This window comes from Lepisosteus oculatus, chromosome 2, assembly GCF_040954835.1.
Source record: "Lepisosteus oculatus isolate fLepOcu1 chromosome 2, fLepOcu1.hap2, whole genome shotgun sequence".
In the NCBI taxonomy this organism is placed as follows: Eukaryota; Metazoa; Chordata; class Actinopteri; order Semionotiformes; family Lepisosteidae; genus Lepisosteus; species Lepisosteus oculatus.
In genome coordinates, this window is record NC_090697.1 from 66,004,351 (window position 1) to 66,029,990 (window position 25,640).

The 25,640-nt window shown below is 42.6% G+C and overlaps 1 protein-coding gene across 3 annotated transcripts in view; it reads left to right on the top strand.

Annotated features, from left to right (window-relative positions):
- The first annotated feature begins 213 nt into the window (after positions 1–213).
- Positions 214–25,640, top strand: part of LOC107076754 (uncharacterized) — a 95,475-nt gene continuing 70,048 nt past the window's right edge. For all 3 annotated transcript variants that reach the window (XR_011182751.1, XM_069181009.1, XM_069181011.1), the window contains exons 1-10: positions 214–326; positions 1,175–1,221; positions 2,334–3,295; positions 4,040–4,079; positions 4,176–7,975; positions 8,414–8,469; positions 8,945–9,067; positions 9,608–9,790; positions 10,288–10,390; positions 15,919–16,006. Coding sequence is in view for 2 of the 3 variants with exons in the window: in XM_069181009.1 (XP_069037110.1) it covers positions 289–326; positions 1,175–1,221; positions 2,334–3,295; positions 4,040–4,079; positions 4,176–7,975; positions 8,414–8,469; positions 8,945–9,067; positions 9,608–9,790; positions 10,288–10,390; positions 15,919–16,006 (5,440 nt within the window). In the remaining variant the exon portion in view is untranslated. The remainder of the gene's footprint in view (positions 327–1,174; positions 1,222–2,333; positions 3,296–4,039; positions 4,080–4,175; positions 7,976–8,413; positions 8,470–8,944; positions 9,068–9,607; positions 9,791–10,287; positions 10,391–15,918; positions 16,007–25,640) is intronic.

Here is a 25,640-nt window from a genome sequence, read left to right on the forward strand (position 1 = left end):
GATCTGAAACATTTCAGTGTGACAGACATGCAAAAAAATAAGAAATCAGGAAGGGGGCAAACACTTTTTCACATCACTGTACAGTGTACAGTACGGATCATCTCACACGGAGGCAGTATCACATATCTTACATCACCGGTTGCTTTTCCACCGGAGTTACCGGCGCGCGAGCCACGCCGCGGTTTTCGAAAGCGCCGTCGGTTGAAACTCGAAGCTTCTTCGGAGCCGGAGGCGCTCCGCTGGATAAAAGCGGCTGTTCAGACAGACGCGTCGAGTGATTAAAGCACCATGAAACCCCAATACCACTCTCGCAAGGAACCCAGACGGTAGGGTCGCATCTTGTGATGTTTTTCTTATTATGTAATTGACTATTGCCATTTAAACCGCAGGTGAAGTAATAAAAACGGATAATATCATAAAGTGAGATTAAGCTGTTCTTTTGATGTTTCACAGAATACCACTTACAGCCGTTTTTTTTCCCTTACATGCTCAAAAATAAATAACAATCCTTTAAAGAAGGCAGAATACGCACTGAATGCAGAAACTAATAATTCAAACTCAAAATGGGGTTGTCACTGCAGACTTAAAAAACGTGACGCCATAGCCATTATTTAAAAAATCGTTAACTTGCTATGAACTCACTATACAACGGTTACTGCAATAGTTCTTACCTGTTGCAGTTTTGGGGTGGCATGGTCATGCAGTGAAGAGAATGGCAGCCTGGCAGTGCTGGGGCCCTAGGTTCAATTCCAGACCTGGGGTGCTGTCTGTGTGAGTTTGTATGTTCTCCCTGTGTTTGCATGTGTTTCCACCTGGTGCTTTGAATCCTTCCTCCTTCCAAAGACATGCTGGTAAGTGAATTGGCTTCTGGGAATATTGGCCCTGGTGTGAATGTGTGTGCCCTGTGATGAACTTGCTTGCCTGTACTGTATAAAGGGGTTAGAAAATCGGTGGTTGGATTGGATGCTGCATATTTAAACAGAAGTTACTGTGTTTCAGATTTCCCCCTTTTTCCTAAATAAAAATAAATATAACCACCAGCTCCACAACAGAACTCTATGGGTACTTGTACATATTTACTTTAACCACCCCCTCCTCCCCCATGTTTGGATGTATCTGTTTTTCGTTAAGTGGAGTATGGAAGGGTACAGTGAAGTTTGCTGCTGTGTTTCAGAGACGCTGCAGAAAGAGGAGCTGAGCCCAAGAGAGAGGCTTCTGCAGGTGAGACAGGATCGCCAGCCTGGACTGCAGCCTTACTGGTCCTCTCAGACACACTGCAGGCTCCGCAGTGCCTGTGTCTCCAGTCACACCCTGCATACTGGACATGCCCCTGCAGTCCTTTGATAGAAATTCCCATTTTGCCCACTAGGAGTTATCATAATAATGTCATCGTCTGTAGCTACTTTTCATCTCTAATAAACAAATGCCCCTTTGTGATACTGGAAATACTATCCTGTGTTATTCTACACTAGCTCTTTACATAGCTGGAGTACACTCTAGTATTCTAGTATATACTGCATTATTATCATATAGTGCATTGCATGTATAAGACTTACATGCTGTATATGACTTCCATTGCTGGATTTCCCACAAACAGGTTTTTAACTGTTTTAATAGTTGATAATTCATTTGATCACGCATGTTAGGGCCCAGCTGTAGCAAATAATAATAATAATTGCTTACACTTATATAGCGCTTTTCTGGACACTCCACTCAAAGTGCTTTACAGGTAATGGGGACTCCCCTCCACCACCACCAATGTGCAGCCCCACCTGGATGATGCGACGGCAGCCATAGTGCGCCAGTACACTCACCACACACCAGCTATCAGTGGGGAGGAGAGCAGAGTAATGAAGCCTATTCATAGAGGGGGATTATTAGGAGGCCATGATTGGTAAAAGCCAATGGGGAAATTTGGCCAGGACGCCGGGGTTACACCCCTACTCTTTTCGAGAAGCGCCCTGGGATTTTTAATGACCACAGAGAGTCAGGACCTCGGTTTTACATCTCATCCGAAGGATGGCACCTGTTTATAGTTTAGTGTCCCCGTCACTATACTGGGGCATTAGGACCCACATGGACTGCAGGGTGAGCACCCCCTGCTGGACCCACTAACACCACTTCCAGCAGCAACCTTAGTTTTTCCCAGGAGGTCTCCCATCCAGGTACTGACCAGGCTCACACCTGCTTAGTTTCAGTGGGGGGCCAGTTGTGTGTTGCAGGGTGATGTAGCTGCTGGCAATTCCATTATGGCAATTCCATTTCATTCCATTAAATATCTGTAATGGAATGAATTTAGAAGGTCTTCTGTTCTTTTTACATTTTTTATGTAGTGGGGACATCCAAGAGCGCCACAGCTGGGGATCCCCACAGTTCAGCACAGAAAAATCCAGGCACTGCTTTCCCCAGCCCGCGGCAAAGCTGCCTGAAGAAACCGGGCGGTCATTCTCAGCTGCTGGCGCTCCCCGTGAGGAGGAAACCATGCCTGCCGGTCGCCCCACACTGGAAGGGGGCCATGTACAGGTGGCCGCTTGTCAAGTACACTGCACCCCTGCCTGACAGGGACTGTCTGCGTCTCAGGGGCCTGGGCAGGAGAGCAGCAAGCAGACACACGGCTCATATGCTGCCCCCTGTCTCCAAGAGGGTCACCTTTGCTGTCCCCGAAGCCACGTGGTGCTGCGTGCCGGTGCCCGAGCTGCCCGTGCCCGCAAGAGAGAGGCCAGCCATGTCCCTGAAACTCAGCTCGCCCTCCCCTGCCCGCACTCTCCAGACTGCAGCCCGTGCCCAGACACAGACGCCCAAACAGCCTCACGCCCCGAGCTCCATGGTCAAGCAGGTTGCCTCTGGTAGAACCAAGCATGCCAGGTGCACCCCGATCCCATCTCCCCCTCCTCCACCCACCGTTCTCCATCATTCCTCCCCTCCGGCTGGAGCCAGAGCTGCCCCCTGCCACCGTCCTCCCCAGGCCTGCAGACCTCCAGCCCTGCAGAGGCTCCTTGACAAGAACACCAAGGAAGAAGGGGAGTTGGGGTACAGCCCATCTCGCTCTGTCAGGACTCTCCAGCTATGTAGCCCCAGCTCCGAGTCCCCATCCCCTTCCTCTTCCTCATCAGGGTCACCCCCTTCCGATGGGGCCCCCACTTCCTTCCGCCGCTCTCTGGGTCACAAGCGGCGTCGGCCCATCCCTGGATACCGGACGCGGCGATACCTGGACAATCTGGAGTGGTACCGAACCCTGCGCAGAGAGAAGAAGCTGAGGGAGGCCCGGCGGCTCCTTCAACAGCTGTGCTCGCAGGTCTGTGTCTCTGGACATGTGTGTCTCCTGTTGGTCTTCCTGCCTGCCTGTCGATGACTGCCCGATAACTGTCTGCGGCTCAGTTTCTCTCTTTCGATGCTTTGAAAACTGCAAACGGGAAATACCTGTTGAAAATTCTGACTGTTGATCTTTTATAATCATACGGAATCTTATTAGCGCCACGGAGTAAAAAACATTTCTTGCGTTTAAATGAGACAGTATTGCATTTAAACAAGAAACTGCAGAAAAATGTCCTGTACATAGGTTTTTGCCCAATCTTTAAACATTGAACAGAATACATTTACAATGACTTGACAGTAAGACAACATTACTTACTATATTAATAATCTACAGATGACGTTTTTGCAGAAAGAAGAGTGTGATGATATTCTTTTGTTGTTAAAATGTTGCTACTCTTGCATGGGACAATATATAAGCAATATAGTAAGCAATATTGTTCACAAATTAACTATCGCGTTTTAATGCAGCTATCTTGTATAAACGCAATATGTTTCTTGTTTAAATGCAATACTATTGCAATACTGTCTAGTATAAATGCCGATTTCCATTTATTCAGTTCAGTTCCATATTTATTCCTTCATTTATTCCTTCAATTTCCATAGAATCATTGAAGATCCAGTTTTTACTGACTAATTCACAGAGGCTGTCCTAACCTTGATAGTGTGTCTGTCTTCTTTGTGTTAGTTAACTTAATGCTAGAGCTGTTTTTCTCTCTTTTTCCAGGAGTCTAAGCCACCCACAGGTGCCCGCTCTTCTAATGCAGGTGATGTTTAATTACTCTGATTATTTTATGTGGTTATTTATTAACTGTTGTGTTCTTATCTTTGTTCTTATCAATGTTGTTCTCTATCCTTCATAGGGTCCCTCCCTGGCACACCACAGCAAAAGCTGTCAATCGCAGTCCAAACAGCGTATCCTTCTTCCATGTCCTCTTCCTGTCCTGTGCCCCTACCCTGTGGGCTCCCAATCCGAGATGGGACCGGTATAGTGAGAAAGGGAATTTTGCTGGATACTAGCACAGGCGGGAAGCGAAAGAGGGTCCGCCCACAGTCTGCAGGTCCGGCTCAGTCCAGAAGCGCCAAGGCAGCCCGGAGATCCTGGTCCCGCCGGCTAGTCAGCAGTAGTGAAGACTCCCTGTCTGATGGCAGCCCCACCACTGAGCACGCGTCCATCCACGCAGACCCAGCAGCTCCAAAATCACCTCTCAGCAAGTCAGCTAAAACTAGAACTTCACCCACTGACCCAACTGCAGATGCACAGAACACCCAAACTAGGAAGAAATCGCCATCCGCTAAGAACCAGAACCCTACTGTAAGTAAGAGAACTCAAGGCGCTAGGAGCCCTCCAACCACTGCCAATACCCGAGACACTAAGAAGCTGCAAGTCACAAAGCACTCTCCAAACACTAAGACATCATCGGGCACAAAGATTACTCCAGCTACTAAGAATATTTCAATCACTAAAACTGCTTCTGAACTTTCTCCAGTCAGTATGAATTCTCCAGTGACTAAGAATATGTCAGTTGCTAAGAATACTCTAACCGCTAGGTTTACTCCAGATATTAAGAATACTCCAACCACTAAAAACACTACCGTCACTACAAATTCTGTCTCTTCTGAAATTTCAACAGTCACTAAGAATATTACAGTCACTAAAGCTTCTTCAGCCTCAAAAATGTCTCTGGTCACAAAGAACATTATAGCTACAAAAAATTCTCCAGCCTCAAAAATGTCTCCAGACACTAAGAATACTACAGCCACTGAAAAATCTCCGGCCTCTAAAATTTCAACAGACACTAAGAATTCTACAGCCACTAAAATTTCTCCAGCCTCTAAAATGTCTCCTGTCACTAAGAATACTACAGCCTCTAAAAATTCAAAAGCCTCTAATATTTCTCCAGAAACTATGAATACTAGAGTTATTAAAACTTCTCCAGCCTCTAAAATTTCTCCTGTCACTACGAATGTTACAGCCACTAAAACTTCTACAGCCTCTAAAATTTCTCCTGTCACTACGAATGTTACTGCCACTAAAACTTCTCCGACCATTAGAATTTCTCTGGTTACAAAGAATACTACAGTCATTAAAAATTCTCCAGCCTCTAAAATGTCTCCTGTCACTAAGAATTTTACTGCCACTAAAACTTCTCCAGACTCTAAAATTTCTCCTGTCACTAAGAATGTTACTGCCACTAAAACTTCTCCAGACTCTAAAATTTCTCCTGTCACTAAGAATGTTACTGCCACTAAAACTTCTCCAGACTCTAAAATTTATCCTGTCACTAAGAATGTTACTGCCACTAAAACTTCTCCAGACTCTAAAATTTCTCCTGTCACTAAGAATACTACAGTCACTAAAACTTCTCCAACCATTAAAATTTCTCTGGTTACAAAGAATACTACAGCCATTAAAAATTCTCCAGCCTCTAAAAGTTCTCCAGGCACTAAGAATACTACAACCACTAAAAGTTCTCCAGCCTCTAAAAGTTCTCCGGGCACTAAGAATACTACAACCACTAAAAGTTCTCCAGCCTCTAAAAGTTCTCCAGGCACTAAGAATACAACAACCACTAAAAGTTCTCCAGCCTCTAAAATTTCTCCAGGCACTAAGAATACTACAGTCATTAAAAATTCTCTAGCTTCTAAAATTTCTCCTGTCCCTAAGAATACTACAGCCACTAAAACTTCTCCGACCATTAAAATTTCTCTGGTTACAACGAATACTGCAGTCACTACAAATTTTACAGTCTCTAAAATTTCTCCTGCTTCTAAAAGTTCTCCAGCCACAAAGAATACTACAGTCAATAAAAAATATCCAGACTCTAAAATTTCTTCAGACACTAAGAATACTACAGTCACTACAGATTTTATAGCCTCTAAACCTTATCCCATCACTATGAATACTACAGCCATTAAAACATCTCCAGCCTCTAAAATTTTTCCAGACACTAAGAATACTAAAAGCACTAAAAATTCTCTAGATACTAAGAATGCATCACAAACTAAGAACTACACAGACCTCAAGAACACTTCACTCAGTAGGAATTCTCCAGCCAATAAGCTTTCTCCAACCACTATGGTATTTCCATTCACTAAGGTTTCTTTAACCACTAAAAATATCCAAGTTACTAGAAATGCTCCAACTAATGTGAACTCACCAGCTATTAAGGATTTTCCAACCATTACAAATTCTCCAGCCATTAAAAATTCTCCAGCTACTGAGAAATTGCCTGCTGTAAAGAACCTTCAAGCCACTGGAAATTCTCCATTCGGCAGCCCTTTATCACAGAGTAATATCCCAGAGACGAAGAGCACTCCACAAAGCGAGACCCCCTGCTTTCTGCCGAGTTCTTGCAGCCCCACCTTGATCTTAAGATGGTCAGATTTGCATTCTTCACTCTACAAAACATTAGACACATTACACACTAGAGATGCTCTGAATAGATGTAGCAACTCTCTGTGTAAGAGAAACTCTCCAATCAGGAAGTCTGTCCCAGACAAAAAGCTAAGAGCTGCAGCTGCCAGAACATTACATCTTAATAAAGGTGTAGTCACTGAGAGTTCTGCCGTCAATAAAAACTTATCTCGAAGGATTAGGCCACATCCTGTCCCAGGATCCCTGATAGATACAAATGTCAGTGAAATGAGCGGCACTGTGGCATCTGAGGGCATTGGGTCTGTGTCCATGAAGATAAATGAAACATCTGCTGCAACCAACAGATATATTACTGCATCTCAGGCTTCACTGGTCAATAGGTCTGAAGGGATCAATACACAAGCCTCTAAGAACAGTCCAGCCAAGACAGCATCATTAACTGCTATTAGTGCAGTATCATTAACTGGTACTAATATTCCAGTCCCAAATACTCTATTGTCTATTCATCCTCCATTGTTCTCTCCTGGGGCACTGTCAGTGAGCAGCTCTCCAGATACCCCGGTGCAACAAAGTCCTCTGGTCTCAACAGATGTGTCAGCCAGCAAGACTTCATTGGCTGGGAAAAACACAGCAGCAGGTAGCATCACTGTAACAAGGCGAAAGGCACTGAGGAACAAGCCAGTCTGTGACAATAATTCTCCCTGCCTCCCAGGGCTACCTGGTGACAGTCCTGTAATGCACAAGGCTGCAGCTGGCAAAGCGTTAGTTACAGCCAATCTGAATGGGAATGTTGCCCAAAGGAAAAGCACTCCAAACAAAGATACAGCAAACAGGAGCACTCTGGATATAGAAGTAACTGTGAAGGCTGTTGAGTGTGAGCATTCTCCATTCAAAATGTCTCCTAGACAGCAGGATCAGTCAGGACAGCTGTGTCCCGGGCCTCTGGGATTCTCCCAGACTGGAACAGCAGATTCCTCAGACTCAGCTGGAGCTCCCTCTATCTGTGAGAATCCCAGGAAACACACCCTTTCACCAGATGTTGAGACGCCTGCTCCTCTTGGCAGTGGCCAGCCAGGCTCACCTGAGCTGCTCCACGCAGTGCTGCACGCCATGGCTGGAGTGGTGGGCACACGTAAAGCTTTCTGTCAGACTGCCTGTGAGGGACTGCATTCTGGGACAGACAGACAGCATAACGTGGCCTCTCTCCTACATCACCCCTCGACCCCTGGCTGCCCTCAAACGCAGGGAGTTGCAGGTGGCACCCCGGCACAAGAGAAGGCAGTGGTAAGGGGAATTCAACAGGGGCTTTTCTGCAATTTCAAAATAAGTTTTGCCAAAGAGCTTATATGTGAGCACATTTCTAAGCCTACCTTCATACCTTCTCCCAATCGCATTTCATCCCTAATTCACCTTAAGTGAATGCTGTTCCTGGCATGTATGTTTCTAGGACCCACGTACAGTATAATGCAGAAGAACAGGGACATGGTTTGCCCCTCGTTCAGTTCAGTAAGGTGTGTTAAATGAGCACTTTCAGACAGCAGATCTGTGTGGAAGTCAGTAAATTGGTAGGCTCTCACAGAATCGCTGCTATACATTAAATTAATTGCACCATTATTTCTACTGATTACATGCTTAAATCATAGACCCATACTGAGAGTACTTTTTTAAAAAGGAATTCCCCAGCCTGAATATTGGATAACCAACTATTCTAACATTTTTTAGGTAGCAAGTCACTACTTCAACAATCTGCAATTCCTTCTAAAAGAAAAGGCTAAAGGGTAAGTTAAGACATTCATATTGTGGGCAGCTGCTGTAGTAAGAGGGACAGGTCTCGCTTCTGTCTAAGTTGGCGTGCTTTGTTAACAGTAATTTCTTAGTTTGCTTCCATGACACTACAGTGGCATGAGGGCTGGGATTGGGCTGTGATGTGCGTGCTGAATGGCACTCTGACAGTACAGAACCATTGAATAGTACAACCCCCAGCAGTTTCTAAATATTTCAGTGTGAAAGAGTTAGCTATTTTATTCATAAAATTAACACATTTGAGTGTTAGTGTATAGCTGAGTTTGTCATCAAGAGTACACATGTTGCCCAAAAACTGCAAACCTTGATTATGTGCATTACCTTTGCGCTTAGTATGAGTGTGTTGTTCATTGCCCAGACTATCGGCCTTAATGGCGTGTTCGTTGATGTGTGGAGCTGAGATACTGCTCAATGTGAATAGCTGTGTTAGGCCTCAGTGTGTGCCTGCAGTTCACTGCCCAAACCACAAGTATTGGAAGAGGAGAGGAAGCTGCAGAGGCTGATCCTAGAGCTACAGGAGGTCACCCAGGAGCAGGAGAGAGAGGGGAGCCAGGGGGACCATGACTTCACAGGGTAAGACAAAAACTCCCCAAAATCTTAAACCCGTTTTTCTGACAGTTGAATTTTTTTACTAGGATTTAGTATTTTGTATGCATTGTGTTTTGCAAGGTATGGACTCAGGAGAGATGGCATTCCTATAACAACTGAACGTTTTTATTCTTGTCTCTGCTTATCTGCTCCCTTTGTCTCAGTGCTCTATTTCCCTCTCCTTCTTCTTCTCTATCTCTTCTTCAGTTCTACCCCCTCTCTCCCCTCTTTTTCTTAATCTCTGTCATTCTCTCCTTTCTCGTCTCTCTTCCCATCACTGTAACTTTGTATCCCTCTCTCCGCCACTTTCCTAGATTCTCCTGATGGCCTTTCCACTTGTTCTTTCCTTTTCCGCTGCCTCCTTCAACACTGATCTCATGCTCGCTCTTTCTTCTCCTGTATTCACCCCTTTCTCTGTTTGGTTCTGTCTCTTCACTTTCCCACCCCCCCCTTTGCACCCCTTTTCTCTCTGGATCTCAATTAATTTCCCAAAGTGTGTCAAACAACTTTTCTGTTGTTTCCCAGAGTCTCCACAGAATTTTTCAGCCCTTGCAGAAAGACTGAGTCCACCCTGCCACCTCTACCCCCGGGGGAATCGGTCTTTACTCCCCTGCCCACCCGCAGCATCTTCAGCCAGTTACCTCTGTTACTACATCCCCAAACTCCAAGGGATCAGCAGAGTGGGGCCCTGGAGAAGCTGTTTTTCAGGTGCGCCACCTCTGAAATATCACCTTGGGAGCAGTATTCACAGCCCTGTCACATGAAATAGAGCAGCCTCAGCCTAAGAGAGCATGGGACCTATATTATTGTTGTCCTTATCTATCATGCAGACTCTGGTGCAGATAGTCATGCTGAAGGCCAGTTTCTATACCACCAGCATGGTAGTTCTGAGGGAAAGCTGGACAGTTCCAACATGTTTGGGAAAAGTAATTATGGAGTAGTTTTTTTATTGGTTTAGAGATATGGAGTTGTGTTATTTGTATAGGTGGAGATGTGGAGTTGTGTTGTTGGGTAAAGATGGAGATGTATAATTGTGTGATTGGTATTGGTGTTCATGTAGAACTGTGTGATTGGCTATGTGTGCAGATGTAGAGCTATATCACTGGGTAAAGGTGCAGGTGTAGAATTGTGTGATGGGGTATGTGTGCAGATGTAGAGCTGTATCATTGTTATTGGTAGAGGTATACTGTTTTTCTCCTTGCTAGCTCCAGTCCCGCCCAGCAGCTCCAGATGGCTCAGTCTGGCCTCCTAAGGCAGTTGTGTCGCACTGTGCCCTGCTCCCCTGCTCTTGCTCGCTGGCTCTTCAAGGTACAGTATTCTCATCAATCAATCACTGCATCACAATGTGACCCATTTGCAAGGGATTGATGAAACTCATTTTAATTAAACAGAAATATTTCAAGTTTCAAGTTTCTTTCCATGTTTTTGTTTGAAAGACATAGAATGCAATTTCTAGAGGTGTCAGCATTTTATGTTTAGCCAAAAATGAGCAGATTCAGGTCCAAGAACTGAAGGTGGAATAAAAAAAGGAGAAAGGACTGGAGATCTCCGCTATATACTTGTGGTGGGAAACTTGTAGCTTGAGACAAATTTATATTCCATAGGTATTTCCTAAAACATAACCAACTTATTTTTGTGCCAGAAACGAAAATAAGTAAAATGAGTAAAAGTTTACTCATTAAAGGTATTTAAATGCTTAAATGCATTAAGGGTATTTCTGATTTGTAATTTGTTGCTAATTCTGTAGTTGGGGTTTTTCTGTGTTGCTTGAGGCGGCTTAAGAACAAGAGAGTGAATGTCCTTGAGTAGCCCAGGGAAAGTCTTGACTTTGAACTTGAGGACTTCAGTTCATCAATGATCCACAGCTGGAGTAATCGTACCAGGGATAATGGCAAAAATTACACCATCACACTGTTCAAAGCTGGAAGAAACCAATCCATAAATCCTGAAAGCAGTAAGTGCTAGTTAAGCAGCTTGCACCAGGTCCTGACTGGGAACTGAATGATAAAGCAATACATTTAAATGAGTAGTTTTTCATGTGCTCATCCTCCTTCCAACAGTTTTAAATAAAAATATGAATCTGAAAAACTATTCACATTACCCTTAATTTATCAAAAGCAATACTATTGGCTACTGCCTTGGATTTATTGGATACTCTCTAGCCTGCTGCACTAGTACAGTGCCCCCTGTTGCATCAGATGCGGTACTGCTTACTGTCCACTGTGTGTCGCTATTGGTGCGTCTAGAAAGGCGCAGAACAGCTGTGCGGGGGCAGCTGGGCTCAGTGGTTAGTTAGCAGCTCATCTGGATGAGCCAGATCAGCAGGAAGCTGTAATATAAACCCCATAATGTGATACCCATCTTCATTTACTGCTGAAACAGGCCCTATTGATAAACAGAATAACATGCCAGCTATGACTAATTGTTTCCTGTTTTAAAAAAGAGAATATCCAATGTATATGTTTTTATTTTTTAAATTATCTGCAGACTCTTCTGTTTCACTACAGCCTGAAGTAAGAGTAGTGCATTAAATATAGCAATGCACACAGTCAAACACAAGGATATACACACACAAAGCATGCAGGTTTTTCTGGGTATGATTAAGGAAGCTGAGGATGAAGGGAGGATTGCGTTTTAACCAGAAGAGCTTTTATGCCACAGCTCCTCCCCTGCCACAGCTCTCAGAACAAAGCTGTTAATGAATTGGTTTTTATTGTGCTGGTAATTGAAACACTGTAAAGCCCAGGGCTGTTTAGATGGTCCAAAATGCCTTTAAATCTGACTTTGAATGGTCCCTATCTGGTCAATATAATGTAATGCTTGGAAAGAACATCTTCCAAGTTTAAATGTCTAAGATATTCACAGGTTATTTGTGAGAGATGTAGTTGAAATGTGTATGGTTTTGTGGCTGCCTTGATACTTCAGTTCTCACTCGTGCCTTCTGCTCATGAGCTGGCTTTGTTAATTGCTTTAGCAGGCCTGAATTAAATGTGCTGTGTGCTACTGTGATTGCACTGCGATAAACCCTTTCCTTTAATGGTATTTACTTGCACTGCACTCCATTTCCCATATTCCTCATGAGGGTTTTATTGTTGTATTTAACTGACCTGTTTCATCTTGTCGTTGTTCTTAACCTTCTCTCAATGGGCACTTACACATGAGCAAAGTGGCTGTCCCCCTCTTTTACCATGCTGTAAGTTCCCAGTGATGTGCATTTTTCTAACTTGCCTTTACTAGTTTACAGCTAATGTGGCATTTTTTCAATGTGTTGTACTGTACTTTCACTCTGATTTACTGTGCTGTACTGTACTTTTACTTTGCTTTACTGAGCTGTACTATACTTTTACTCTGATTTACTGTGCTGTCCCATTCTTTCACTCTGATTTACTGTGCTTTACTGTTCTTTCACTCTGATTTACTGTGCTGTTCCATTCTTTCACTCTGATTTGCTGTGCTGTACTATACTTTTACTCCAATTAACTATGTTGTCCCATGCTTTCACTCTACTTTACTGTGCTGTTCTGTACTTTCACTCTGATTTACTGTGCTGTCCCATTCTTTCACTCTGATTTACTGTGTTAGATGATTGATTTTACTGTGTTGTGCTTTGCTGTGCTTTCCCTTCTTCTCAATCCTACTGTACCATGCTCTCTATTGTTTTGCTAGCTGACTGTGCCAGAGCTCAGCAGTGAGGGGTCCCAGGGTAAACTCATAATGGATTCGTCAGCAAGTAGTGGGATTCAGTTTAAACACAGTGCTCTCTGAACATAAGGAAGCAGTTAAGGACTCAGAGTTCACTGTGATTTAGGGATTTAGTCCTCGGCAGGAAAACCTTTTATGAAAACATACATAGTCACGTGATGGGCCCAGCCTCAGTGCCACTCCACCCAGCACTGAAACTCCTGTAGAGAGGGCGTGCGTCTGCCCTGAGCCATGCGACATCCCGCTGAGTGTCAGTAACATAGAAAGTCTCGGTATACTTTACATGCCAAGAGCTGTTTCACTGTAGCAGTTTTTCAAGTGTTTTCAATTGTTTTTGAAATAATATGGTGGAAATATTATATTGTATGAATATTACTTTTACCGACTTGACATAGTCCAAAGACGATAGAATATCTGGGTAACTTTGTTGTATTGTATTGTCTTACTGTGATTTGTTGTGTGACAACAGGGAGTTCTTTTGGAATTCCACTCAAACATGTCTGGTATATCATAGCTGCTAAAGGGCTTTCCAAATACAAAGTCCACTGGATATACTCATTTTGTGGGAGGATACTTAAAGCCTAAGTTTTCAAATGCTAATATTTTAAAGTTATGCAATATATTCAAAAATATCCACGGAAGGTCTTGCAGGCGTCCTGTAGAATAATACATATGAAATTGTGGAACTGTCCTACAGAATTCAGAATCAGGAATCCACCCCAGGAAAATCCTTTCTTCAAGAAAAATAAAGGATTCCCAAAGAGATCTTGGAGGACACCGAACATATTAAGACATGTCACCTGTGGGATTTATTGCAGGAATCCTGAATTTTGTTATGTGAATGAAAAAAAAAATGCAATCCAAAAAGAGAAGTGTAAAACATTTATAAAGAGTAATTTGGATGACATTTAAAAATTACATGTTTCTAACAGTTCTGGAAAACCAGTCCCTACTGTATGTGCTGATTGTTTCCTTTAATAATCTGTGTGTTTCTTGTCTTTCTAAGTTGTCAGAGTTGTTAAGCAGGCATGATGCTGGTTGGTCACTACTGGGGAAATTAAGAAACGGGAAATAGGGAAATTAAGGCTTGTGTAGGCGTCAGTTGTAAAACATTTATACTATGAGTGCAGCTTTGGGGGCACACCAGCACGCCTGCCTGTCTCGGGAGGACACTTAACAAGCAATGAAATGCTGCTTTTTCTGCTTTATTCTGGTTTGTTGGGCTGGTGTGAAATCACCCCCAATTACTTATTTTTTCATCTAAGAAAACTACGTTTTTATGTCGTACAAAGGGTTTAAATTATTTTAAAAATTAAAAGTCCTTTATTTCAGGATTTTTCCATCAAAAGTTATTTTTGGACACTTTAGAATAAAATGCTTATTTCACAACTTCCTTTTCCTTTTCTGTTGTTTATTTATAAAGTGCAGTCCAACCCATCTTTCTATTTCTATTTGTTTTCTTGTTTATTCATTGTACATGACTGTGTAAAAACAAAATGCCCACAAGTACCCCTCCAGTGACCATTTCTTCAGCCCTGCCATGAGAGGTTTGTTTAGGGGCAGGGGCAGGGACTGGTTTCAAGACCACATTTCGGGTTCAGGTTGGGTAGGAATTGTGGGTTTTTGTGAAAGAGAAGAACTGACTACCCCTGCCTCGTGAATCAGCTGTGTTGCGTGAATCGCTGTTCTCCTGTCGAGAGGCAGAGAGCCACATGTGTGGCATGCTGTCCCCTGGCACTTCCTCCAGACAGACCCTGAGAACAGACTCGACGCTGCATTGCCACACAGCACTGACTCACTCCAAGGGCAAAGGCACTGGGATAGAGTGTGGCTCTTAACCAGGGGATATACAGTACTTCAAATACATGGCACATCAGAATGAGTTCCTTCTGAAAAGCACAGGTATAATCTGTGATGCTATTACTCCTTAACCCTAAATCTAGAACCCCAAATTGTAATCCTAACAAAAATCTTTTACCCTTACTCCAACCATAACCCTTACCCTAAGGCTGACCCTACAGCCTAACCCGGTTTATTTAACAGATTATTTATCAACATAGAACAAACACAATACCATAATCCCATTCCTAAAGATAAACACTATCCTTAAACCCAAACTATAGCATTAAAACTGATGCTGTAAACTTGGACCTAACCAGAACCTTGCAAAAACTTTATTTATGTTATGAATAACGCCAGAGGATGGCATATTCAGTGGCCATTCCAGTGCTATTCTGTCGCAATTCATTATGACTTCAGTGACAAGGGGCTCCTGAGTGGCTCAATCAGTAAAGCATGTATTGAACTTTATGGTCCAGACATCAGGATTTGGAGTCTGGACCATGTCACTTATTGGTTGTGAGTGGTGTGTGGGTGAGATTAATTGGCCAGTGCTTTCTCAATGACCCAGTGACCCCTACAGGCTTGTGGCTGCTGGCTCAGAATGTGCCTCCCTTCCAGTCAGAGTCTGAATCCCTTTACTCTATATGTTAATAGATCAGTGGTTAAAAGGTGGGTGTATCGAAGATGTCTGCTTATATACATTCTCCATTTGAGAGGTTGCAGGGCTCAGAGCTGGGAGCCGAGATTTGAAAAACAACAAGCCATTGTAAATGGGGTGGCTATACAGTACATCAAAACAATAACTGAAAAAAAAATGTTAAAACAATTAATGGAGGTTATTTTTTAAATTCTTTTGACCGACCAGAAAAAGACTTGGAGCCCCTGTTTTACACTAGGAAGTAAGTATTGAAGGTCTTTCACAGCAGGATCAAGGTTACCCCTGAATGTGCTAATACAGTATAACTCTATGTCAGAGGAAACAGCATTTGAGGAAACATGTAGGATGTGCATCCTGCAGCTGAGCTCTTAAACAGATGGGTAAGGAGGCTGGTGGCCATGTAACAATGTTCTTTATTTCTCTCTCCTTCTTTGCCTTTTCTTCCCTCTCTGTCCCCTCCTCTTATTCGTCTCTTCCTTTCACCCCATCTCCCTCCATCTTTCCTCATCTTTTTCATCCCTCTCTCCTGCTCTGTCTCATCCCTCTCTCCTGCTCCCTCTCATCCCTCTCTCCCCTTCCCTTGCTCTGTCTCATCTCTCTGTCCTTCTTCTCCTTCTCTTTTCCTCTCTCCCAGGCGATGGCGTGCCACTCAGACCCTCTGTCCTCTCTCCTCCTGTGTCGGGAGCTGTGCGCACTGACCCTGCACGCCGGCGAGACGCACAGTGAGTCGCACAGATACACGCACAGAAACAGGTTGTCTGCCAGTGTGAAAAACATGTTCTTTCCGCTGAGCCTATGAGCTTCACATTGACCCCTTTCATCGCTGACATGCTCAGAGGATGATCTCCAGGCCTAATCCAAACACAGATCTGCCCCCTGATTTTATACCAAGGAAACTGAAGGTTTGAAAGAAGAAGTCAAACATAAAACTATACAGGTCTTGAGGAAAAGAGAAATATACATAACAAATCACTTAAAATTGTGAAGAACTGGAGTTTGTTTGAAGCTAGTTAGTTTAGACAGGATAGACAGGAGCCCAAAGTAGCCTCTGCATTCCCAGTATTAATTTGGGTATTGCACCTGATTTGACTAGGTAGCGCTGGTTTCTATATGGTGCTGGAAAGAAGGCCTCACACATAGCATTGTTAATTGCTGATAAGAAAGAGAAGCCCACTGAATTGTTAGTGGTGTTAAGTGTAGTGCTACTTCACTTCATGTGCTCAGAGTCAGAGAGACGTCGTCTGCCTCTCTGATCCTGTAATCCTGTATTGATCGATGCCCATGCTGGAGTCATTAGGCACGTGAAACAAGGGGCAAATTGGTCAGGCTGGTCTTAATGGACTGTGGAAGATATATTCCTTCTGCAGGCTGGGATTTATGATGCAGATGTGCCGGCTCTCTTTCTGCCTCTCCTGCACTCTTCAATTGTCTAAATCGCTCTTTTTCACTCTCTCACTTTCCCCCCTTTTCTCCATTTGATATTGGCTGTCTGTTTTCCCCTTCTCCCTCTGTGTTTGTGTTATCTTTTCTCCCTCTTCCTCTTTCTGTTTATCTTGATCTCTCATTTCTCTCTATGTTCAAGATGTGAAGACAGGTTCTGTTTTTCAATATTTTCTGTGTAGGGGAGAGGTTGTAGAGAGTAGAGAAGACTAATTCTGCGTAGATATGTCTTCACATCCCTTATATCAGTAAACCAGCTGGAATCCAGAAATCCTTCAACAGGAGCTTCTGGACTGTTTGTTCAATTTGAGAAGAGACTCTTTGAGGTTATTTCTCAGGGCTTGTAATTTCTGTTAAACTCATTCTTGGAAATATCCCAATTCCGTAAAGCCGTATTTGTGGAAATAATAAAAGACTTAAAAAAATCTCAAAATATAAATCTCATAATCCACATATTGCCTTTTGGGCATATGAGAGTCATAATCCAGCTGGTACTGTGTACTGCTGATTGCATGGTACTGCTATTCTCAAAGCAGTGACAAATAATTCAACAAGTGTTATTAGAGTTGATCAGGGTGTCCTCAGCCTGCAACACAACTGCAGAGACAGTGATGTCAGTGGGAGACGTATCACTACTGCAGTCTGTGCCTATTCTTCTCCCCAGACAGCCTGGAGCTTGAGTAGGTAGATGGTGTGCATGTCAAAGGTCAAGGTTCAATCATTGCGGCAGCGAGACATGTTGTAAAACGATTACAGATTCTAAATTAGGAGGGTAAAAAAAAAATAAAAATACAGTAATTAGCAAATCTTAGTTCGCTCTTTGTGCAGGACGGGGTTTATAATCCCTAAATCACAAACTTTAACCTGGGTCACGTCACTGGCCACCTGTGACCAGGATTCCCTGTGACCAGGGTAGGCCTGACAGGATCTTCTTGGCTTTGCGGTGAAGTCAGCGAGAGATGAGCCACTGCCCCATGATAAAATTATATTATTACCACTCTGTTCATTATCATACCTTTCTGTACTTCATTATGCTTTTACTGTAATTTCAATGTGCTCTGCTATCCTTTACTATGCTTTTACCTTGCTGTACCTTATACAAGGGATGACCTTCAATCCAGAAAACCCACTGTGCTTATTTCAGCACTGACAGAATGTAACTTTGTCTTTGATTCATTGTGTTCAGACCAAAGGGTGGTTATAATCAAAAGAGTTGCGCCAACCAGTATTGTCTGTACCAGCTGAGATTAAACCCTGCAAATATGTATTTACTTGCATATGTAGATATTGTCTGGTTTCTGCGGAATGATGTGATGTCCGCTGATTGTTTGGACTCCACTGTCATTATCTGAGGGCTGGGAAAGGGAGGGAGCATCATCTGTGGGAGTGTGAGTGGAGCCGTGTCTCCACGTCTCATCCCAACTGTCTTTTTCCAGGCATGGCCCCTCTCTCCTATCATAAAGGTTATGAGCAGTGTGGGACAGTTGCTGGATGTAGATCAATTTCATACACGATCATGAAGTGGCAAAACAGTCCCAGTGTACCTTCCCCTTTTCAGGTGAAGAAGAGATGAGCAGGAATGCAGCTGTAATGAAGTATAATACTTCCTGTGAAATTGCTCCTTGTTCTGGGCAGATTGAGTGTGTAAACATGGCAGACGGCTTATGTTGTTCATCTGACAGACCAGCACAGCTGCACCTTCTAGCTAGCAGTATGAAACACTTCTAGCTGATTTTCCATGACTTTTTTCCCCTTTAGTTTTCCCTGAGTATAAAGGCCTTGTCACACTCCTCTTTAACCAAAATACACAGTATAAGTACATAGTGGCTCATGCATAGACATACCAATACTAATTTCTAGCATGTCCATAGATCTTCTCGTCCCAAAGGATTCCAAAGTGATTCACATATAGGAGAGGACACCATAGTAGTACAGTCACCAGCTGGGTGACAAAAGGCAGCCATTCTGCACCAGCTCCCCCACTGCACAGCAGATGAGGTGGTAGTGTACAAAATAATTCACCAAATAAACTTAACACAGGTTAGATTGTATAAACCCAGAGTGGAATTTACCCAGGACACTGGGGTTAACACCTTTGCTTTAATGGACAGTGCCTGGAATCTTTACTGACCTCATATTCAGGATCTTGTCTTAATGTCTAATCTGAAGGACAGCACCTCTTACAGTACATCACAGTCTCCCTAAGGATGATGATACTGGGGCAATAATTTGGTCAACACCAATTATAGCAGAATTAAGGTTTAGCCCACTCCTCAAGGATAAAATCTGAAAGGTTTTCACTCCAGTATAACATTTATTTCACTTTACCACCAGATTAAGCATGCTTAATGTTCTGAAGGTAAAAAAGTATTTACAAAGTCAACGGGTCTATTGAAAACTTTCCATTAAGGAACAATGAAATCTGGGATACATTTCCATGGGCATTCCCAGAGATCATTAATCATTGATTCTGATTCCCACAGTCACATTGGATACCAAATATAGTTTCGCCATGGTGCACAGTATACACAATGCAGTTGTCTGAACATACCATCTTAAATGTTAAGAAGCTTGTATGGTTAAGAGGAAAAATAATTTTAATTTCTCTGTTTTGTACAGTACCTGTGTTTTTTCTTTGTCTTGCCCTGTTTGCACCATTAAGGTTTGACAATGACTTGAGATCTGCAACTCAAGTCATTGTCAAACCTCTCTACAGTACTGGTCTTGGGTAGCAGTCTTGGGTGGAAAAATTGAAAAACATGAATGTATTTATTATTGTTGTTTTTTTTCATTTAGATGCCAAAGATTGTTGTATTCCTGTATAACCACTCTTATTGTATTGGGTGGCAATTACGGTAATAATAAAATAAATGTAAAATACTGCAAGTGTGAAAAACACATAGGAACATAACAAAGAAAGGAGAAAAATATTTTCAAAGGGAGAGCAGAAAATACACAAATATGTCAAAATCGTGAAATATTTTGGTTATTGAGCCATGAGAGGCTTATGAAATAGATGTCACTGTGGAATTTGTAACTAGCAGGAAGGTGACTATGCTTCAGCAAAGTTTGTTAATGCTTCTAAATGTGAACATTATGTTGTCCTGTGTAAGGAAGTAGTGTAATATTATATCACTAATGGCTCAGGCAGGGTGGGGCTGCCTTCCTCCAGACCCACAAGATTAGCCTCCTTTCCAATAAAGCTGATACAGCCTTAATGCCAGTTTGAGGCCTGGTTAGGGCATCATAGTTCAAAAAGTGCCATGACTTCACTTGTTGACATCGTTCAAAAAGTGACTTCAAGCTCAAGCCACAGGGATAGAAAGCCAGCTGTCTGAGCGGTTCTGGCCTGAGTCAGGCCCAGTACATGAAAAAATGATTGGCTTTTATTAGCTGAGGGAAAGAGCATGAGCAAATTAGGCTGATACATTAAAAATACATTAAAAAGCAGAATACTAAAGCAAATGGCAAAGTTTGTAAATTTATCTAAAAATAAATATGTGATGATTAAAACTGTTTTTTAAATATACAATACTTAAAACTATTTTTTTTAATACGAAATACTTAAAATTATTTTATTTCTGATAAGAAGATGACATTGTACTTTATTGCAGTCAATTGACAGTTAAGTAACTGTTTAACAAAGCATGAAAGCTCAATTTATGTGTTGGTTTATCTCAATTCAGAGGTACCTTGGTAGCTTGAGAAATTCACTGTGTCAGCATGGTTAATGTTGAGCCAGGAGGCCGGTTCGGGGTCCCTGGTGTTCACCCCAGTGTCCAGAAGTAGTGGCTAATATCATTGCTTACTTGTACCAAACTAAGACTTTGATATATCCCAAAAAATTAACCTTCACAAATTAAGTTTAGAATAGAAGTTCAATTGGAAGGTTAATCATAATCTTACCTTTTTCCACTCTCCTACTGTATGTACTTGTACATCTAACTTTCCTTTCTCACACCCCTCCCACCACCCCATCTAAACCCTTGCTTGCGAAAGTGAGTGGGGTTCAGTCGGCCTCAGCCTTGCCATCATGACTACTCAGGTCTTTCTCTTAGTTAGTTCGCACCAAAATACCCTCTAATACATTTGTCTATCACATTCGTTAAGATCTAACCAAAATACTGAATTTTTCACTTGGAAATTAAGTTTAAAACAAAAGTTTGGGGGGAGGTTGAAACTTTCGCTCCCCCACTTCGGCTCACTTCCTAACAAATATCACGCTTCTTGCTTTCTTGCTAAAATGATCCATTTTTGCTTCCATCCCTCCGCCTCATCTTCATCCTTGCAGCGGATCTCTGGATCCTCCTTCATCAAAGAGGGGGATCCAGTAGCCAATAGCCCAGTCTTTATGGGCAGAATGTCATTCTCCTCAGCCAGGTGAGTTTCCCCATCAAACTCACTATTCGAATTCTTTGTCTCAATTAGGCTTTGACAGAATTACTGAAATGTAAATAATGTGGCAAAATTAGTAGCATCTTCTACTGGTAAATTGAAAGTATAGCTAGTTTCAAAATGACTTTGTTAATGATCTTTCAGTGAGTGTTGGGCGCTCTCATTAGTAAATTTACACTTGCAGACCCGTCTTAAGAAACAACAACTGAAAGAATTCCTTTCTTAGTTGCATGAATTCCTTGGGGGAATTAGTGAATCTCTCAGAGAAAAGAGGCCGTCACACATGATGAGTGCGTAAGGGCATGTTATGGTCAGCTTGTGCCTGACCTGACACTTCCAACGCCAGGCAGGTCTCAGACAGGAGACAAGGGGAAAACAACTGAATCCCCCCAGTGGATAAAGCAGAGAGCTGGAGAGCTTTGCGGCCTCTCAGACAAAGTCATCATTATGGCTTTGCTAATTAGAAGTGTGTCTGAATTGCTCGTCGAGTTTCTTGGAGCAGTGCCACTCGTTTCAACTTTCTTCTTTTTTGCTGTTCAAAGCACTTGACAGCCTCAATATCAGAAAACATATCAAAGTGGTTCATGCAATTTTTCGTCAGGCAATTACATGAAGTGAAGAAATCTGGAGCAGAGCCATGCATGCACCCATGTATATATTCAGTTAATTTGTGAAAATGACTTTTCTTCCAAGACATTTTGAGGTCACAGAAATATGCAAGTCAATAGTAACTGGCTGTAGACTCTGGCATGTTCTCCAAGAATCTTTCTTTTTGCCACTCTGCCAAGTTTAAATTTCATCATCCCCACATTCCTGATTTGATTTCAGCGCAGAGAAGATGAACTAAGGAGAGTCACAGGCTTCACAGTGAACTCCTGTCTTAGCTTACTGTGCTGGAGAGGGTCTGAAGCACTATTTGTGCTGGGGGTTTTTGAAGGTCTTAACCCCTTTTTATACTGTACTTTCAGTGCTGTTTACCAGGATTGCGAGCTAGTCTTAACCGCTTTCTCAGTTGGGCCCAGTCCTGTATTGCCATGGTTTAGGTCACAGCTTGTGGGAAGGCTAGCAGGAGTGACACAGGACTCTGTCTGTTCTGTGTAATACAACTAAACTACAGGAAGAGTCAAAGGGCATGCTGCACATAAACCTCACATAAACGGTACGTTCTTGAAGCTCTACAGTTAGACTGTGGGAGCAGGACATACAGAAGCCACATTAAAGCATTAACGTCAGATTTGAGGTCCAAAAGAGAGCGAGGGGCAGAATACACTGACTGTGTCTGAGGAGTCATCAGACAAGGGTATTGACCACATTTCATTATCCATGTCAAGGGATCTGGCTGTGGGATGGCAGTTAACAGCCCTGTTCTTACAACAGGAAGTTAGTGGGGGGTTGGGGGGTCTGTAATCTCAGGCTGATGTGGACAGGAATTATGTCATCACATGGCCACACCACCACATGACTCACGCAATGACTCACTCATTGGGAGTGAAGAAAATCCAATCTCTGAGAAATGGCTCATGGTCAATCAGAGCAGAAGTGTAATGGGAAACTCTTTCACCAGTTAGATAGCAGTACTGGTTTAAAAACTCTGGACTTTCTGTAGACACAGTATACTCATCTGGATAGACACAATACACTGGACCCTATATAGACACACAGCACAACTGGATTTAATATTGACACACAATACACAGGGTCTATAGACACTGCAGTTATTACAAATATACCGTACAACACACTGCACTTAGTACAGTTACATAACACTGAACTCATTATATATGCACAATGCACAGCTATCAGTTTGTTATTTACACTCAAAATATGGAAACACAACACATAACACCACACCTGATGTATAGTACATATACAACAAGACAACAGCACGCTGAACACAGTACAGACACACTACAATACACTCACCTGTATAGACAGCAAAACTGACATACTGTAGTATCCACACAACACACTGGTGTTATTATAGGGACATGAAAGCAACAGTGTACTCAATTAAGATCCTCAGCAAAAGTCTGGAAATAAGTCATCAAGATAAGCTGTCAATGTTGCTGCTGTGGAAACTGAATCGCATGTATTGCCAGAATGGCCTCTTCGCTTTTTAATGGCTGTTCCAAATTGTGAGTCTTGAGGCTGTGAGTAGGTCCTGTAGCATGAGCAGGCCCCTGCTGTTCTGAAGGCTTTAGGAGTTAACAGACTCCTAAGTCTGTTAGTGTAATTTGAAACTAGGTCACTCAAGACCAAATCTTTCTTGCTAATATAATGCAGTTGTCTCCGAACCAGCTGACATTTGTCTGAGGTAAAATAAAGGTTTCATTAATCTTTCTGGTTTGTAACCAAAATTCAGTAGCTTCAGCAGTCACCCAGCCTGTGTGTATTTTCCTAGGTGAATAGAATGCTTTTGTTTTAGGAAAATACAATCTAGCAAGCAATTATACAAGTTTGGCACCCTGTTTCAGAAACAATATTACCCCCTGTCCTGTTTTGTGTAACATTGTTACTTTGCTGTTAATTATATTTTTCTGACTTTAGTGAGCACTCGGTCATCAGTAGCCAGTGGCAGTTCAGATTCAGAGAATTATTTAGTCTCCATACCAGAGCTGGTCATAGAAGAGAGAGGCAGTAATCCCATTCCACTCATAGGCAACCACCTCCTTCCTGAATCCTTCCCTAGGGGGGCAATTTAGAGTAGTCAATCAAACCTAATGTGCATGTCTTTGAAAGGAAACCGGAGCACCCAGTGAAAGCTCATACAAACATGAAAATCCATACAGGCAGGCATTCAAGGCTGTAATCGAGCCCAGGACCCTGCAACTGTGACATAGCAGTGCTAATTAAAAAAATATTGTGCCAATATTGTGCCAATAATGTTTTTAGAAATGTGAATATTAGAGCCAGGTCACAGAGCAGTGGCTGAAATATGCTATGCTTTTTAAGGGTTAATTGGTCAAACATTAGATTTGTGTGAGGGACCTTTAGCATCGTGCTAGGAAGGGGGTTGGTATGAGAGAGGAATTCATGGCAATAATGTCACCGCTGTGCCAATCCAATTGGAAATGTAAAGGAGTGGAATGTTTCCCTGTCCCATATTTGCTGAATCATTTCATATTACACTAATATTTCATATTTTTAGTCATGTATGAAAAACATTTGGATGGATGCAATTAATAAAAAGCTTTACATTTTTACACAAAAATACAATCTGCTTTGGAGGCTATATGGGAACAGTAGTGACCTGTTTGCATGGACACACTTTATTTAATATTGTGTATTTAATCATCAGTGCTATCACTGCACTGAAGAAGAAACGTAGGCGTTCAAAACATTGTTTTGCCTGCCCAGATTTGGAATATTTTCCTGTTCAAAAGGGCTTTGAGAATCTCCCTGAGAATTATTGAATTATGGGGAATTTTGTAAGCTTCCTGGACAGGCAGGCAAGTGGGTGGACGTTCCTGTGGACAGACAGAGGGAAACGGCAGTTGTGGAGCGTTTACATAACCCCCTTCATCAGTGATGGGTTTTAAATTAAACATCGATCGTGGCTGGAACACAGAAGGTAGGACAGGCACTCCTGACAGGACCTCTGAGGACATGCAGGGCCTCTCTGCTTCAGCCTCCGCTGGGAGAGACAACTCCCTGAGGGGGGTGCAGGATAGAATCTGACAGAAAGGGAGAGGGGGGAGAGAAGAAAGGAGCATGAGGCAGATAGAGACTAAGTAGCAGCTGATTAAAGCACAGAGAGAGAGAATAATAGTGGTAGGGGAAAAGGTGAGAAACCAGTGCAGGGATATGGAGAAACTGGGAATGGAGAGAGAAGTAGAAAGCAAAGAATTTTCCTTAGGCTGCAGTTTTGGGACTCAAGGGAAAGATGTGAACATTAGAAGATAAATTGCAGTTTTAATTCCACTGAAATATCAGCTGTCTTAAGACTGTGTGTGAGACCTGTACTGTGATATGGACTCCAGCGGTATAACTCCTTCCATCCAATGGGCATTCTCACAATAACTCAGGCTATTGTCATTTTCCACACTGAAAGTAGGAACTCTTACCATATTTAAATAAGCAGTCGTGATACAGGACATTATAAACTACAACACAACCAGGTTTGCCGAAAGTTGGGGAGCCTCTACTGTCGCTCCGCCTGTAATATTGTTGCCCATCCACATTGCAAAGAGTGTCTCCGTCTTAGAGCGATAATAATTAATGAGAGACAAAACGGTCTTTATTTTTTGTCCCATTGGCCACCCCTACACATAAAACCTAGCACCAATCAGAACACAACACCAGGTTATAAAAACAGAGCAGTTACAAGCAATGGAGCATCTGGTAAAGCTCATGCTGAAGGTTGATACTTAGATTCAGAGAATTCGATGTATTGTAAGGAAACCAGGCACTATTTTTTCTGGGCTGGGGATACTAATATTAAAGTTAGATTAGTCTTCTTTGCTAGGTTAGGCAAATTCGTGTCAGACTCTCAATCTTCTTGAAATAACTTATGGTAATAAG